The 17,969-nt window shown below is 41.8% G+C and overlaps 1 protein-coding gene across 3 annotated transcripts in view; it reads left to right on the top strand.

Moving 5' to 3' along the window:
* Positions 1 to 873: 873 nt before the first annotated feature.
* Positions 874 to 17,969, top strand: part of tnfrsf21 (tumor necrosis factor receptor superfamily, member 21) — a 201,471-nt gene continuing 184,375 nt past the window's right edge. For 2 of the 3 annotated variants that reach the window (XM_080289961.1, XM_080289960.1), the window contains exon 1: positions 874 to 1,262. In XM_080289961.1, coding sequence (XP_080146087.1) covers positions 1,227 to 1,262 — 36 coding nt within the window. In that variant the 5' untranslated portion in view covers positions 874 to 1,226. The remainder of the gene's footprint in view (positions 1,263 to 17,969) is intronic. The other variant, XM_080289963.1, reaches the window with a different exon arrangement.

Here is a 17,969-nt window from a genome sequence, read left to right as displayed (position 1 = left end):
TTTGATGTTACAATTAAAAAAGTGTTTGTGTTTTGATCTGAAGAGTACATAACATAAATATGTGGTTTCAACTGTATATTTGATGATTGTCAGCACAAAGAGGGAGAGAGAGTAACAGAGAGGGAGATGGAGAATGAGGACAGAACAGAGCAGGTGAGACATACATGTTAGTCAAATGGTTCTTTACCAAAAGTATCACCGTATCATAGGTCCTCATGTATCTCGTACCTAGTGTTTCTTTTTAGGTTTGCTATTTTTCAAATTCTATATTTATTAAGTTATGCAGGCTTGTATGCACAACAAGGCTAAATAATTATACAAACTTTTCTCAATCTAAATAGTGTACTTTGGTAGAATTAAAAAGTGCAGGTCTATGATGATTTTTAGTGCTACTATCATCTAGTTCTGATTCTGATTCTGTCTTGGTTAAATCCTAAGTAGTCCTGATTTTGAACTGTTGTAGTCCTGTTTTAATTCCGGATCAGTTTAGGGGTCTGGTTGAATTGGGGTTTAGACCTCGTGTCTTGATACAGCCCCGATTTTGTTCTGCCTTGCTGCTTAATTAAAAAACTAGTTTAAGGTGTCCTGCACATGTGATATATATTTTTCCCTATAAGAAGTCATTCTTTTTTGAACCAAACTCAAAACAGAGCCTATTAATCTTTCAGTCATTTCTAAAAAAAAAAAAAAAAAAAAAAAAAATCCCACATGCATACTACCCTTTAGGGCTAAACCCCGGGTGTTTCAAATGTCTTCCACTGCAACCCCTGTTTTCCTAACCAGAAGCGGGGTTCAATACACGTGCACGACTCATTCGTGACTGGGATTGGCCGACAGCCCTTCGCTAAGTCCCGCCTCTCGCTTTACGTCAGCAGTGTCTGTGGAGGACTGCAAGAGCGGACGGAGAGCCGCACTGCACGCTGACAAGCCAGGACAGGGCGAGGCGGCGGTCCCGGTGTATGCCCCCATCCATCATCGCAATGGGAATTACCACAGCGTTGTCTGTGAAGCAGACCCTCACCTCGCATCTAAAACCGGTTCACCTGGAGACACAGACTATAAAACACTGCAGTGGAGACTGTCGCTGCTCAGAGCCGGGCTCAGCTTCTCTCCTCCGGTAAACTGAGGAGGACGATGATGATGATGATGACTAACATCTATAGATGAGAAGTCTTTCTCAAGCCGTCACCTTGGACCTCTGCTCGACCTTCATCTGTATACTCTAAATGAGGACCATGCCTGCCATGTGTGTATCCGCAGTGGTGAGTACATCCCATTTCAATTCACCTCCGTGCATGTTTTTCTTTCTTTCTAAGTACTGCTCTAGCAGGTTCTTCATTTAAAGGGCCAGTGCCTGTTTTTTTGCCCCCTGCTCTGATTCAGCTTAAAATGAATTATCCAAATTTCTTTAAGAGTTGACACGTGAAGAATTTATTTCGTTATTTTTTCACTCATTTATTATTTTTTCAGTTCAACGTTTGAAAACTGTGTCACGAGTCTCAGTCAGTGGAAAGATGGAGAAAGAAATGCCACTCAACAGTCTGTTGTTTAGCCCTGTTGCACTGCGAACAATTAAAACGTCAGTCAGCGGAGTTTAAACTGATAGGTTTTTGTCACAGCTGATAAAGAATATGGCTCTAGATATTTAAACACACAAACAAATAATTAAATAATTTAAAACTGTAAAAAAAAAAGTAATGGTTGTTTTACAAATGTTTTACAATTCCACTTGATTTTCATTTTAAAAAGTCAAAGTATTATTATTATTATTATTATTATTATTATTATTATTATTATTATTATTATTATTATGATGGCCATCACTCAAGTTTTAGGGATGGGTGAGCTGATGTTTTCATGCATTTTAATATAGTTAGTGTCATCATTCCAGCCTTCGGGCAGATGAGACTGTGCCTTTGTCTCCTCCCAGTCATGTTGACATGTGCTAAAAAAGAGTGAAGTGTTTCCCTCAGTAGACATCATACTTATTTCATCAGGGCAATTTTATGGAGTTCATAGCTTCGTGCTTGGTGTATTTCTAGCGTTTAAAAAAATAATTTATTTGAAAAAAAAAGCTTTTGCCATGATTATATATTATATTTGATTTTTATTTTCAAACGATTTAAAGCTTTAAACCCCTGCTTTACTGCAGTGGTTAATGCATGTGACTAAGGGGTAATAACAATTTAACATCTCCACTAGGAGTTTCAAACAAGCAATTAAAAAGTACCATCTGCTATGATCTACTGCAATGCAATATAAAAGGTTTGGAGCATGCTGGCAGGACTAACACACAATTTATACTTAACACTACTGCATGGCTACACCTCTTTGCAAGGGTCTGTCTGTGTGATGTTAATGGTGTCATCTAATTATCTCCATAAGAACTGATTTGTGTGGACCTTACACGTGTTAGGCTACAAACACTGTCAGCTGCATTCTGTCTATTATATATCTATTTATGCATTTTTTTTTAAAAAAGTGTCCCAACAAAAGTGAGATCAGGTTTAGTTCGAGTTGTTGCATGAAACTTTAGTTGTTGCTTTGAATTTGCCAGTTGCCTGTGTCATGTCATGTTGCCTGTTGGAAAACAGACAGACAACTGCTAGGGTAATGGCATGTTTTACAATGTATTGCATTAGACTAGTCTGCAATGGATGATGTAAAGTACAGATACAACTTCAAATCCTGGGTTTGGTCATTAATAAACATGCTCAGGTTTTGGGTTTCACTTTTAAGCTTTTATGCTTTTTTTTCTTCTTTACAACATATTTTAAAATAAGACCACAGCCAATGTAAAAGTAAAATCTCTAAAATGTATAAAAAGTAAAGCCAATGCAAAGTGCCTTAAACACGTTTTCTGTTTATTGGCCACCAAGGTTTGATGCTTAGCAAAAAACTTGCAATGGAATCTTATAGAAGTCTATAGGAAAATGGCTTTCTGCCTTTATCCATGGAAACACTTTCCTACTTAACTTATGGGCTCAGTAAATTGTGCATTTATGACACGCCCCTTTCTCATCACATCTAGTTTCAAAAGACCAGGATGTGAAAACTGTGAAAACACTCAGCCTGATGCTTCAAAACATGAGATTATAAATCATTGTCCAATAGTGAATGATATCACAAGAAATTCACCTTGTATGATACCAGAGACAGTTTAAGAGAGAGGCATGGCATGTGAAAAGTCAGACATTAGCAAAGATGGCAGTGACATACAAAAAAATAAATAAACACTTTTAATTATGTAATTTTCCATTTTGTTCTGCGGTGATGTTAAATGGAATCCAGCCATTAATAATATCATGACAACTAATTAACTTCCTTGAGCAGTTATTTTGAAGCATTTTCTAAATTAACTAGTGGCCATCCACCAGCTCCCAGAGAAGAGTTGTGTAAACAAGTCGTGTGTGAATATTATTCACACTCACCTTTTTTTAATGCAGTACAGACTGCGTGTTTTCACAGGATGAATTTGTGGAATTAATGTTTTTGGATCATACTTGATTTTTCAGATTGTTTGGACGCAAAAAACAGATCTGACCAATGAGAACATTTGGTGCGCTCGTAGTTCAAACGTACATTGGTACTGAACATACAACGATATATAAATAGTTAAATATTACTATTTTACATCAGAGCCGAGATCAGATAGAATCAGTTAGAACCTGTTGTGGTCCCAACTCTGTCACGAAAAGCTTAAACTGACCCACTGACATCCTAAAATATGCACAAAAGTGTTATAGCTTTAACTCATGGATCAAACCATGAACTTCTCCCTGGTGCTGCCTTCTTGTGAGAATTGGATGAACCATGAATCTCTGTTTTTTTTTCTTTTTCAGGACCGGCTCATCATCACTTTACATTTTTTCACAGTGCATTTTTCGAGGACAAATTTTTCTAAACACTCAATGCTGCTGATGTTTCTATATGTTACCCAACAAATTTGCATCCAAAATTTCGGGATTCTGTGACATTTTTTCACTAGGTGGCCTTTAGGGTTCAGCTTTAGTAGGGTTAGGGATAGACTGAGAAACGAGAACAAATTCTGTTTGTGTATGCCAACTAAAAAATCCATACTTCAATTGGCATTAATAGCATCCCCAGGCTTCTACCTTTCTACCTATAAAACCCGGAGAGCAGTCAAATGGTGGAAGTGGAAGCTAAATTGGCTAGTCATTCATATGTATATTAGGTCGTTACCTAGGAGTTCTGGAGGGAGGGGAGTGGGGGTGAGTGATTGAGGGGGTGGGGGAGTGGAGTGTTTCAGTTTGCCATCTTAGGGAGAAATCAACACATGTCCTTTGTATGTCCTTTGTTGCTGACATTTATTGATGAAAACAGTACAAAAAACCAACCATTTGTACACATATTTACAAATAATGATAAAAAGTGAGTGAGTACATTTCAACATTTTCAGCAATCACTCACAATCCTGGCACTGCCACGGTATCTGTCGTCTGCATTTACCACATGTGTACCTGTAGCAGTGAACACATCGCACAGTGGCCTGATTTTTTTTGCATCTGTGTACTTGGATTTTAGGTCGCAAGCCACCCAAAACTTGATCCCAAACTTGTCAGGTTTACTTGCAATATACTGCAGGAAACAGCACCGAGTCTTTGATGGGAAAAGCTGTTCATCAACGGTGATATGTAGACCAGGGTTGTAGCACGTGATGCAGTTGGTGACAAATGATCCCCACACACTGGAAATTGCAGCGAACTTATCAGTCTTTGCTCGATCACTGCGGGTGGACTTGTCATCAAAGCGTAGGTGTTGCATGATGTCTTGGAAGCGGTTTCGTGCCATAGTTCCAATTATCTGTGGGTTTCCCAGGTTTGCTGACCAGCAGTCATTTACCGATGGAACCCTGTAAACCCCCCGCAAGATGACAATTGCAATAAATGCCATTAGTTCAGGGAGGTCCATGAACCAATGAACATGCACTGCACTTAGCCTAATCCTTCATTGAAGAATCTTCATTGAAGAATCCTCTCCAAGGAAAGAAAATTCATCGCCCTGAAGAATCCTCTGGTGTACGGACCTCCTCTCCAAGGAAAGAAAATTCAGAGAAGACTCACTACTCAGCAGGCGTTGGAAATGATCCTGACGGAAGTCGACCCTTGTGACTCGGATGGAGAAGACCTAGCAGTTCAGCCGGATTCGGACTCAGAGCTGTCTGATCAGTCTTCCGGTTAGTTTCATTTCATGTTATTTCCTTTTTCATTTCAAACAAGTAAGTGGATGTAGTTAGTAAGTAAGATATTTCAGACATTATTCTGATACAGAGGAGGAGATACTGGAATTATAATTAGTATCTATGCATGCATTTGTGATTTTGTTTGACCTTCCCATTTTGCTCACAATTTGAATTTGTTCACACTGCAGATGAGGAGACTGCTTCTCCACCGAAAAAGAGAGCTTGTTTGGGGACTGAGACAGCGAAAGATGGCACAGTGTGGCGTGAAGAACATGTGGGGACCCGTCTCCCTTTCACCCCAATAGAACCGTACGCTGCAGATGGAGAGCCAACGGCTAAGGCCAGGAGAAGTATCTCGAGTCGCCTTCAGAGCTTCCTGTGTTTCGTCACTCTTGACATGCTTTGTAGCATTCAAGAATGGACTATTCAACATGCACAGCAAACGGAGCATGTTCATTGGTTCATGGACCTCCCTGAACTAATGGCATTTATTGCAATTGTGATCTTGCGGGGGGTTTGCAGGCTTCCATCTGTAAATGACTGCTGGTCAGCAAACCTGGGAAACCCACAGATAATTGGAATTATGGCACGAAACCGCTTCCAAAACATCATGCAACACCTACGCTTTGATGACAAGTCCACCCGCTGTGATCGAGCAAAGACTGACAAGTTTGCTGCAATTTCCAGTGTGTGGGGATCATTTGTCACCAACTGCATCACGTGCTACAACCCTGGTCTACATATCACCATTGATGAACAGCTTTTCCCATCAAAGACTCGGTGCTGTTTCCTGCAGTATATTGCAAGTAAACCTGACAAGTTTGGGATCAAGTTTTGGGTGGCTTGCGACCTAAAATCCAAGTACATTTGCAATGTCTTCCCATATCTTGGCAAGGACCCCAGTCGTCCCACTGGGGAGAGACTTTCTGAAAATGTAGTAATGAGGCTGATGGAACCATTCCTAGACAAGGGCAGAAATGTTACCACGGACAATTTCTTCACATCGCTTTCACTTGCGCAAAAACTTCTTGGACGGAAAACCACCATCCTCGGCACAGTCAACAAGATTCACAGGGAAATTCCTCAATCCACTAGACAGACAGATCGCAATGAATTCACCACTCAGGTATGCCACTCCACACCGAGCCCTGGAAAAAGGGCCACGTGTCAGGTCAAACACAGATGCAAAAAAAATCAGGCCACTGTGCGATGTGTTCACTGCTACAGGTACACATGTGGTAAATGCAGACGACAGATACCGTGGCAGTGCCAGGATTGTGAGTGATTGCTGAAAATGTTGAAATGTACTCACTCACTTTTTATCATTATTTGTAAATATGTGTACAAATGGTTGGTTTTTTGTACTGTTTTCATCAATAAATGTCAGCAACAAAGGACATGTGTTGATTTCTCCCTAAGATGGCAAACTGAAACACTCCACTCACAGTTGGTGACAAATGATCCCCACACACTGGAAATTGCAGCAAACTTGTCAGTCTTTGCTCGATCACAGCGGGTGGACTTGTCATCAAAGCGTAGGTGTTGCATGATGTTTTGGAAGCGGTTTCGTGCCATAGTTCCAATTATCTGTGGGTTTCCCAGGTTTGCTGACCAGCAGTCATTTAGAGATGGAACCCTGGTAACCCCCCGCAAGATGACAATTGCAATAAATGCCATTAGTTCAGGGAGGTCCATGAACCAATGAACATGCTCCATGCACCACTCAGCAGGCCATTTGTAAATATGTGTACAAATGGTTGTTTTTTTGTACTGTTTTTATCAATAAATCTCAGCAACAAAGGACATACACCCATGTGTGTTGATTTCTCCCTAAGATGGCAAACTGAAACACTCCAAGTTGGTGACTTTTGGAGATTTGTTTCCCTGGATGATTGAGAATGCATCAAGATGAAACACAAAAGGAAGCTCACCGCTTTTAGCAGCTCCCCCACCCCCTCAATCACTCACCCCCACTCCCCTCCCTCCAGAATTCCTAGGTAACGACCTAATATACATATGAATGACTCCAGCATTTGACTGACTGCTCTCCAGCTTTTAAAGGTAGAAACGCAAAATGATGACTCCGCGGGGGTCTAAGGTAGAAAACCAAAATGACTGCTCTCCGGGGGTCTAAGTGTTAAAATATGAAATGACAGATGGCCATCTTTCCCTGAGCTTGCCTAGTTCTGTCGGCGGTTTCTTCCTGTTAAAAGGGAGTTTTTCTTTCCCACTGTTGAAAAGTGCTTGCTCGTAGGGGATTGTATGATTGTTGGGAGTCTTTACCCTACAATATAAAACGCTTTGAGGCAAGTGTTGCTGTGATTTGGCACTATTTGAATGTCTAAAAGAGTAACCCATTTTATTAATTTAATAAGACAGACTACAGTCAATCAATAGCAACATAAAAAAACTACATCACTTAATTTATTGACTGCATCCATCAATTTTTTATTTAAATTATTAGATTAGTGCTTACTGATTAGTGCTAATGACATAAAATCATCGGTACTGCTGAATGGCGACCCCAGCTAATGGCATATTTCAGTACTGTTTAACCTCAAACACTCTAAAAAACCCCAAATATTCTTGCAACACTTGAAAACAAACACAATGAGCTCATCAGGCAGTCCTGCCATTATTCACTCATTAGCAATAAACTCAATAAGCATCTACAGGAATAATCATTGCTGCCTATTGTGAGTGATATGTTCAGCGCGACTGAATCCAAACAGAGTCTCTTTCTCCCAGTGAGCAGTGACACGAGGATATGCAGCAACAGGTGCTGGGTAAATGTGTGTGTGTGTTCGCTGGTTAATAAGACCATGTGCAGGTGCAAGCATGTGTGTTTGTGCTCACTGTTTGTTTGCTAGTGTGTGTCTATCCATGCATGTTTGCTCATGTGCATTACTTAAATTTGGATAGTAGTTACAGTCTAATGTTGTCTGCCACAAACATCCTACCCATGTAGTGTATGCACGCACCTTGTTACATAACAGTTTCAAGCACACACACACAAAACACGCACAACATCCTAAACAGTAACTGATTGTTTCTGTCATGACCGACTGTGTGCAGTTAATGAAGTCATTTATTAAAATGAGTCATGTATTTCTATTATGTAAAAAAAATGCGAGGTTGATGCATGGAAAACTTCTCACCGACAGTCCACTTCCTGTTCTGTGGTAATCCTTGTAAGCACTAATCATAAGTCTTGTCACAGGATGTGTTCACGTTGTGTAGCACAGCTGCAGTAGCTTCAGATCACAAGTCTCGAAGACAGTCACTATGCCTCTGACGGGGTGAAAGCGGTCACACGTTGCATATTTTACCTGCATGTTTTTGACCATTGGTGGGATGTGTAAAAGCATTTAAATGTGCTTCTGTCTGTCTGGGGTGGCTGTAGCTCAGGTGGTAGAGCAGGTCAGCTATTAACTGGAAGGTTGGGAGTTCAATTCTTGAGCAAGATACTAACCCCATGTTGCCCTCCGATGCATCCATTGGAGTACGAGTGTTAGATAGTGAGCACTTACAGCTTAGAAAAAGTGAATGAATTAGTTGTATTGAGTGCTCAGACAGAGTAGAAAAGCGCTATATAAGAACCAGTCCATTTTGCACATATTTCAGGTCAGTGGGTTCATTTGGAATTTGTGTAATTTGGAATTTGCCATATTTATTTCAGCATAAATATTTAAGCCTTAATTTAAAGTCTTGCATAGAGCATTGCAAAGTCCAGTACTGTATTGATTTTGGGAAATACATTAGAATGAATAGCTATGACTCAACAGTTTTGCCTCAGCATCCACAAAAGCATTTACTCACAAAGCACTTCTAGTATCCAGTAAATCTTTGAACTTGAACTAGTGCAGCACTCACGGTTAATGGAAACCTTATATGGGATTGTTTTTTCAATAAACCTAAGTTAGGAACCACTGGTTACTAAAAGTAACCAACTGTCAATTTCTAGGGATAAAAAATGTAACTATCGCAGGGACAAAAAATGCAGTTTCTCTACTGGCGAGGAAGTGAGTCAGTCCCTATAGACTCCTATGCTAAAATGCCTGGCTTTTTAGAACAGTGATTAACAGTGATTAGCCTGGTACAAACAATTGTCTTGAGGGCTTTACATATCAAGAACATCACCTTTCAGATGCAAACGTCTTGTGTAACAGATCAAACACCACACCAAAAGCCTTGTGTTTTTGGAAAAATTCATCTTTGTTGAGCATGTTAAGGCAAGGCAAGTTTATTTGTATAGCACAATTCAACAACAAGGTGATTCAAAGTGCTTTACAGAGACATTAGAAACAAAAACAAATAAAAAGCATGATTTAAAATTGATTAAAACAAGCAAACAAACAAACTAATTAACAAACAAACAAAACAGTATATAAAATCAAAACAGATAAAATCAGAACAATAGATAAAATCAGTAGTTAAATGTAAGTTTTGAAATTTAAGCTTAAAAGTGTGGATTTGGTGCTTTATTCAAATGCAGCTGAGAATAGGTGAGTCTTCAACCTGGATTTAAATAAACTGAGTGTTTCAGCTGATCTGAGGCTTTCTGGGAGTTTGTTCCAGATATAAGGAGCATAAAAGCTGAATGCAGCTTCTCCGTGTCTGGTTCTGACTCTGGGAACTGATAAAAGACCGGATCCAGACGACCTGAGGGATCTGGAAGGTTCATACTGGGTCAGGAGGTCACTGATGTATTTTGGTCCTAAACCATTCAGAGCTTTATAGACCAGCATCAGAACTTTAAAGTCCATCCTCTGACGGACAGGCAGCCAGTGTAAAGACCTCAGAGCTGGACTGATGTGGTCCACTTTTTTGGTCTTAGTGAGGACGCAAGCAGCAGAGTTCTGAATGAGCTGTAGTTGTCTGACTGATTTTTTTTAGGTAGACCTGTAAAGATGCTGTTACAGTAGTCAAGCCTACTAAAGATGAATGCATGGACTAGTTTTTCCAGGTCCTGTTGGGACATCAGATCTTTTATCCTTGAAATGTTCTTGAGGTGATAGTAAGCTGACTTTGTTATTGTCTTAATGTGTTTTTCTAAGTTTAGGTCTGCATCCATCACTACACCCAAATTTCTCGCCTGGTTTGTGGTTTTTAGGTGTATAGATTGAAGTTCTCTGGTGACCTGTAATCGTTTTTCTTTGGCGCCAAAGACTATTACCTCAGTTTTGTTTTTGTTTAGCTGGAGAAAATTGTGGCACAGCCAGTCATTAATTTCCTCAATGCATTTACCAAGAGCCTGTACAGGGCCTTGGTCTCCTGGTGACATTGTGATATATATTTGTGTGTCATCTGCATAGCTGTGGTAGTTTATTTTGTTGTTCTTTATAATCTGTGCCAGTGGGAGCATGTAAATGTTAAACAGAAGGGGTCCCAAGATGGAACCTTAGGGAACTCCACATGTGATACTTGTCTGCTCAGATGTGAAGTTACCTATTGATACAAAGTATTTCCTGTTTTCTAAGTATGTTTTGAACCAGTTTAGTACAGTTCCTGAAAGACCTGCCCAGTTCTCCAGTCGTTTGAGTAATATGTTGTGGTCAACTGTATCAAATACTGCACTGAGATCCAGTAAAACTAGGACTGACATTTTTCCACTGTCTGTATTCAGACATATGTCATTAAACACTTTGGTCAGAGCGGTTTCAGTGCTGTGATTCTGTCTAAAACCTGACTGGAAGGCATCATAGCAGTTATTCTGTTTTAAGAAGTAATTGAGCTGTTGAGAAACTGCTTTTTCAATGATCTTACTTAAAAATGGGAGATTTGAGATCGGCCTGTAGTTGTTCATTTGTGTCTTGTCAAGATTGTCCTTTTTCAGTATAGGTTTTATTACAGCAGTTTTTAGTGGTTCTGGAAACACGCCTGATATTAATTAAAGAAAAGTTGGCGATCTGTAACAGGTCTGACTCCAAAGTCTTTGAGACCTTTTTGAAAAAACTTGTTGGCAGGACATCTAAACAGCAGGAGGAGGAGTTCAGTTGACCTAAGATGTCCTCCAGGTCTTTGCTGTTAATAGGGTGAAACTGTTTCATGGTGTTTAAACAGTTTTTCGGTGGACACAGTACATATTCTGGATCTGCTGTTGATGTACCAATTGCTTGTCTAATTTTTTGGATTTTTTCTGTGAAGAATTTGGCAAAGTCATTGCAGGCCATGGTCAAATGAAGTTCAGCTGCCACTGACACAGGAGGGTTTGTTAGCCTGTCAACTGTAGAAAATAAGACCCGAGCATTATGGCTGTTTTTAGTGATGATGTCAGAGAAGTAGGACCTCCTTGCACTCCTCAGTTGTAAATTATAATTGTGAAGTTTCTCTTTATAGATGTCATAATGAACCTGGAGGTTTGTTTTTCTCCATCTGCGCTCAGCTTTCCTACACTCTCTTTTTTCATTTTTTACCAGTGTGGAGTTTCTCCATGGAGACTTTTTCCTTCCAGAGATAACCTTCACCTTAATGGGAGCAATAGTGTCCATTACATTTAACATTTTAGCATTGAAGCTATTGATGAGCTCATTGACTGACCCTCTGGACAGGTCAGGTGTTAATGGGAAGACCTGGTTAAAAATTGCACTACTGTGTTCAGTTATACACCGTTTTGTGATCACTGTTGTTGATATATTTATGTGGGCTGAGATTTTACTTTCAAAGAAAACACAGTAATGATCAGACACGCCCACATCAGACACAGTAACCTTTGAAATGCTCAGGTCCTTGGATATCAGTAGGTCAAGAGTGTGTCCTCTATTATGTGTGGCCTCTGTTACATGCTGAGTCAGCCCAAAGTTGCCCAGAGTGTTACTCAGGTCTTTAGTCCCTTTGTCCTGAGGGTTGTCCACATGGATGTTAAAATCCCCAACAATAATTACACAGTCGAAATCAACACAGATCACAGACAGCAGTTCACTGAGGTCATTAAAAAAAGTCTGTGCAGTATTTGGGAGGCCTGTAAACATTAAGAAACACAACTTTGGATGGGGCCTTCAGCTGTAAAGCCACATATTCAAAAGACTGAAAACTTCCAGGAGATAGCTGCTTACATTGAAATGATTCATTAAATAAGACAGCGATCCCCCCTCCTCTCCTGCTCACCCTGGCCTCACTGATAAAACTGTAGTTAGGAGGGGTCGTCTCGATGAGAACAGCTCCACTGTTACTTTGGTCCAACCAAGTTTCAGTTAAAAACATAAAATCAAGGCTGTGCTCAGTGATTAAATCATTAATTAAAAATGTTTTCCCAGCTACAGATCTAACGTTTAATAAAGCCAACTTAAGTGTTTTAGAGGTATTACTTCCCCCTCGTGTTTGGGAACAGTCTGTGGCACACAAGGTATGTTTACTATGTTTAAAGATCTTTTAGAGTGCAGCTCTCTGTGTTTTGACCAGGCCACATGTCTCCTTCTGTCACCTAAAAGTACAGAGATTTTAAAACCTTCTAGTAAACAGGGTCCCAGCTTCTCCTGGGAAAAGTCACCACTGCCATAATCCTCGCAGCCCGGACCCTCCACACATCACACATCAGACTTCGGAGACAGAGCATGAAGGTGGTAAGGAGGAACTAAGGGGGGCGAGGCTGAGCAATGTGACTTCGATTGCTCTGTTGACGGTGGGGCTCGATGGCGAACCTTTGGCCGCTCTGGTGGGGGGTTTATAGGGGACAAAAAGGGATTGGGCCGGGGGGTAGATCTGAGCCCAGCATTGACCCACTCCATCATCTCCTCAGTGAATTTCAGGTGTGGGGAGGAGGGAGAAAGGGAGGGGGAGGAGGGTGATGGGGGTGATGGCCTGTCAGGGGTTTGGGGGACTGGGGAAGATCGTGGTCCCTGGTCCTGGTCCTGGTCGTTGGTGTTGTTGAGAGAGTTGGAGGCAAATAGGGACCCCTCTTCTTGCCTCAGATGTCTCTCCTTTCTGAGGCTCTTCCCGGGTGGGGGCAGATGGAGCTCCTCCTCAAGGTTTCTGCTGGGCTTTGTCTGTTCTTGGAGTACTGTTTGTTCCTCTTTATGAGATAACTCCTCGTTTATCTCAGCCTTGGCACCAAGCACAGATGGATGACGTATGGAATAAAACAAGTTGGAGGTGAACAGTTTCACCCCTGACTTGTTAAAATTAAATCCATTTGCTTTAAACAGATGCCTGCGTTCCCAAAAAATAAAGTTGTTGATGAGAGTGGTCAGTACATGCTGATATAAGCCATTTATTCAGTGTAAATAACCTGCTGAATCTCTCGTCTCCTCCTCTGACGGGTGGTACAGGTCCACTGATGAATACAGCTGCATTCAGAGAGTTTACAGTATTTAGTAATCCAGTAAAGTCCCGTTTCAGAACCTCCGACTGTTGTTTGGACACATCGTTTGACCCTGTATGCAGAACAATGTTTGTCACAGTTGGATATTCATCTGCAATTTGAAGAATTCTCTCCTTCAGGTTGTTGACCATATCCTTAGGAAAGCAGAGGACTTTAGTGTTCTTACCGCACATCCTTTGTACATCTTTACGGCAGAGTCACCCACAATCAGAGTTTCAGGCCTAGCCTTTAGCTTTCCCTGTGGTCTTTTACTTTTCAACAGATTTTCGGACCTTACTTTGCTGCTTTTAGATGGATGGTTGTCCGATATAGATCCAGGGTCCTTTGATAGTGGAGCAAATCTGTTCTGCAGTTTCACATTCAGTTGTTTTGGAGGTTTGTTGTTAACCTTCCTATTCACGGTTGTCCAGTCCTGTTTCCTCTCGTATACAGGGGTAGAAGAGCTTCTCTGTCTCGTAGGAAGTGAAGGCCCGTCGGTTTCAGAGATTTCAGCTCGCTGTGCTCTGCCCGTGATACGTCCTCCCCCTTCCAGGAGACATGATTTATGTCTTGGTTTTGCACCAAGACAGTCCAAGGGGGGATTATCACTTGAGGATTTATAATAATGCACAGAGTCTACTTTCTTGGTCATGTTATCTGTGCTCCTTAGCTGTGTACTAGCTTGCTCATCGCCATTGTTTTGAATCAAAGGCAAGGTTGTTTCATTTCCACACAGTCCATTTACCTCCACGTTTACTTCTAAGCGATGAATTTTTGTCTCCAGGGCCCTATTTCAGGAAGCCGGTTTAGTGCAAACTCTCAGTAAGTATACCCTGAGTTAACGAAAACTCTGGGTTTTCAGTTTCACAAAGCGAGTTTAGATTAATTCTGAGTAAGTTACTATGACGACACACTCCGTGAAGCTAACCTGCTCCCTAGCAGGTTTACTTCAACTAACCCTGACCTTCTCCGCCTCTTTGTCGGAAACCTGACTGTAGGAAGTGTCAGACATGGCGTGTCCCTTCCTTGAAGAGCCAGTAGATGGTGAAGCCCAAATTCTCCGCAGAGCTCTCCGCCGGGAGAGAGTGATTAGAGCGCGTTTGGACATTTTATCATTTCCTGATGATTTCCTGTGTGAACGTTACCGTTTTTCAGCACAATCTATAATTTATTTGAATAACATCCTCAGGCCTAATATTGCTCATGTGACACATCGCGGACATTCTCTCAGTTCTGTACATATTATTTGTATTGCACTTCGTTTGTGGTGTTCCCCGGTCATAGACCCACAAGATTTATCAAAGAGGGATGCCACAAAATTGCAGGTATCAGGATGAACGAAACTTAATTCATGATGTGGTGATACTTGAACTACTACTTAAATTTTACATTTATTTTCAGGGTTCCCAGGCGTGATTGGCTGTACAGATGGCACTCACATTCCAATCATTGCTCCTTCAGTAAATGAAGGAGACTATGTGAACAGGTAGTCTTTCCACAGCATTAATGTACAGGTACATAGTTCCCTGTAGCATTTCAAACTAACAAATTATTTCATTATAGTAATGGATGCTAATTTGTGTTCTCTGCACTGTGAAGAACATATGTGATGCTGCCAACATTATCACAAATGTGGAAGCCAACTGCTCAGCCTCTGTGAGTGGTGGTGGTGGAGGACCCCCACCTGTTTTTCGGGCCTCCGCTTTTTTTTCTGTTGGCTATAACGGGTCACATTTGAGCATACAGAGTAAGCAAATATGTACTTGTAATGTGCTCAGATAATTTCAGTAAGTGCTTACACACACTACTGAAACGCTCTCACACACACTACTGAAACGCTCTCACACACACTACTGAAATGCTCTCACACACACAACTGAAACGCTCTCACACACACAACTGAAACGCTCTCACACACACTACTGAAATTTTAGCTCTCACACACACAACTGAAACGCTCTCTCACACACAACTGAAATGCTCTCACACACACTACTGAAACGCTCTCACACACACTACTGAAACGCTCTCACACACACTACTGAAATTTTAGCTCTCACACACACTACTGAAACGCTCTCACACACACAACTGAAACGCTCTCACACACACAACTGAAACGCTCTCACACACACTACTGAAATTTTAGCTCTCTCACACACAACTGAAACGCTCTCACACACACTACTGAAACGCTCTCACACACACTACTGAAATTTTAGCTCTCTCACACACAACTGAAACGCTCTCACACACACAACTGAAACGCTCTCACACACACACTACTGAAACGCTCTCACACACACTACTGAAACGCTCTCACACACACTACTGAAACGCTCTCACACACACTACTGAAATTTTAGCTCTCACACACACAACTGAAACGCTCTCACACACACTACTGAAATTTTAGCTCTCACACACACAACTGAAACGCTCTCACACACACTACTGAAACGCTCTCACACACACTACTGAAATTTTAGCTCTCACACACACTACTGAAACGCTCTCACACACACTACTGAAACGCTCTCACACACACTACTGAAACGCTCTCACACACACTACTGAAATTTTAGCTCTCACACACACTACTGAAACGCTCTCACACACACACTACTGAAACGCTCTCACACACACTACTGAAACGCTCTCACACACACTACTGAAATTTTAGCTCTCACACACACAACTGAAACGCTCTCACACACACAACTGAAACGCTCTCACACACACAACTGAAACGCTCTCACACACACTACTGAAACGCTCTCACACACACTACTGAAATTTTAGCTCTCACACACACAACTGAAACGCTCTCACACACACAACTGAAACGCTCTCACACACACAACTGAAACGCTCTCACACACACTACTGAAATTTTAGCTCTCACACACACTACTGAAACGCTCTCACACACACTACTGACAAACCAAGTCATTTCAGTTGAACAGGAAGGCATTTCAGTTGAACAGGAAGGCATTTCAGTTGAACAGGAAGGCGTTTCAGTTGAACAGGAAGGCATTTCAGTTGAACAGGAAGGCATTTCAGTTAAACAGGAAGGCGTTTCAGTTGAACAGGAAGGCGTTTCAGTTAAACAGGAAGGCATTTCAGTTGAACAGGAAGGCATTTCAGTTGAACAGGAAGGCATTTCAGTTGAACAGGAAGGCATTTCAGTTAAACAGGAAGTTAATTCTTGACAAGGAAACTGAAGGAAAAAGTGTTAGATTTCAAACAAACCACTACACAGATGTCTACTCAGCAACCTGTTAGTTAGGGGTGGGTTTTTATAATCGATTTATTGATTAAAATCGATTCTGGCTTGGATAACGTGAAATCGATTCATTAAAATCCTGAATCGATTCTTTTTTTCTTTTCTTTTTTTTTCGCCTGTCCCATTTGGTTCTTTAGCCATCAGAATTGTTGTCTGAAGACCAACAAGGATACCCAATGGATTTACTTTGCCAAATGGATCATCGTGGCATTGCCGTATTGGTCCATTTGGTCGATCTTTGTTTTTATTATTTATTATATTTTATTTCCAGATGTTACAGACGGGACAGACATGAGTGAGAGATAGGAAAGGGAGAAAGAAAGAGGAAGGAAAGGAAAAACAGAAGGGGAGAGGGACAGTGAGAAAGGGGGGGAGAAAAAAAAATAAAAATCTCCTGGATCACCTGTTGAGAGAAGAATAGAAAACAAGCAAAAAAAGACAACAAAAAAAAAGAAACAAAGCAACATACTAAACACAACACCATCGCATTAATCTAGCTAAGTGTAAACAGCAGTAAATACTAAATATTCAATGTTGTTGTGCAGCACGCAGGACAGATGTGCTTCGAAGTAGCAGCCAAGAAAGGTGTAATTTGGGTCTACGAGCAGTGAACACCCGTGTGCATACCTGTGTGGATCAGCGCGCTTGTATTCCAAAGGTTTCTCCATGTAACGATCTGCTAGGGAGTGTGGGGGGGCCACAGCCCCGTCCTCCAGGGTGTGAAGCAGGTATGGAGGAGATCAAAACTCCAGACATTCAGAGGCCCCCAGAACACAAGAAACCATGGAAGACCAACAGAGGGGCAGCCGCGCCACTGTTCCAGTAAGAGCTGAGGAGAGTCCCAGATGAGGGTTCACTCAGCAGCCGCGGAGCAGAAGCCAGGGGGAGTTGCAGTGACGCGTCCGTGAGCTCCGCCGGCCGCCAGCTGTGCCTGAGTGACCGAGCCCCAGGCCGAGAGGCCGGGGGCACCCCACCCCCGAAGGGGCCCGAGCGAGCCCCAGGCTCCAGGCCCCGATAAGCGGCCGCCAAGGAGTGAGCCGGTGTGTACCTGGACGCCCACCCCCAGACACAAAGAACCACCAACGCACCGACACCTGAGGGAGTCCGCCACCGGCAGGGGAAGTGGTGGTAGGTGGAGATAGGCCTCCAAACCTTGGAGGGCCTGAGGTGTCCCCAGAGAG

Source organism: Astatotilapia calliptera, chromosome 15 (genome assembly GCF_964374335.1).
Source record: "Astatotilapia calliptera chromosome 15, fAstCal68.1, whole genome shotgun sequence".
NCBI classification, from domain to species: Eukaryota; Metazoa; Chordata; class Actinopteri; order Cichliformes; family Cichlidae; genus Astatotilapia; species Astatotilapia calliptera.
The sequence above is the reverse complement of the archived record's forward strand: the minus strand, read 5'-3'. Positions and strand labels throughout refer to the sequence as shown.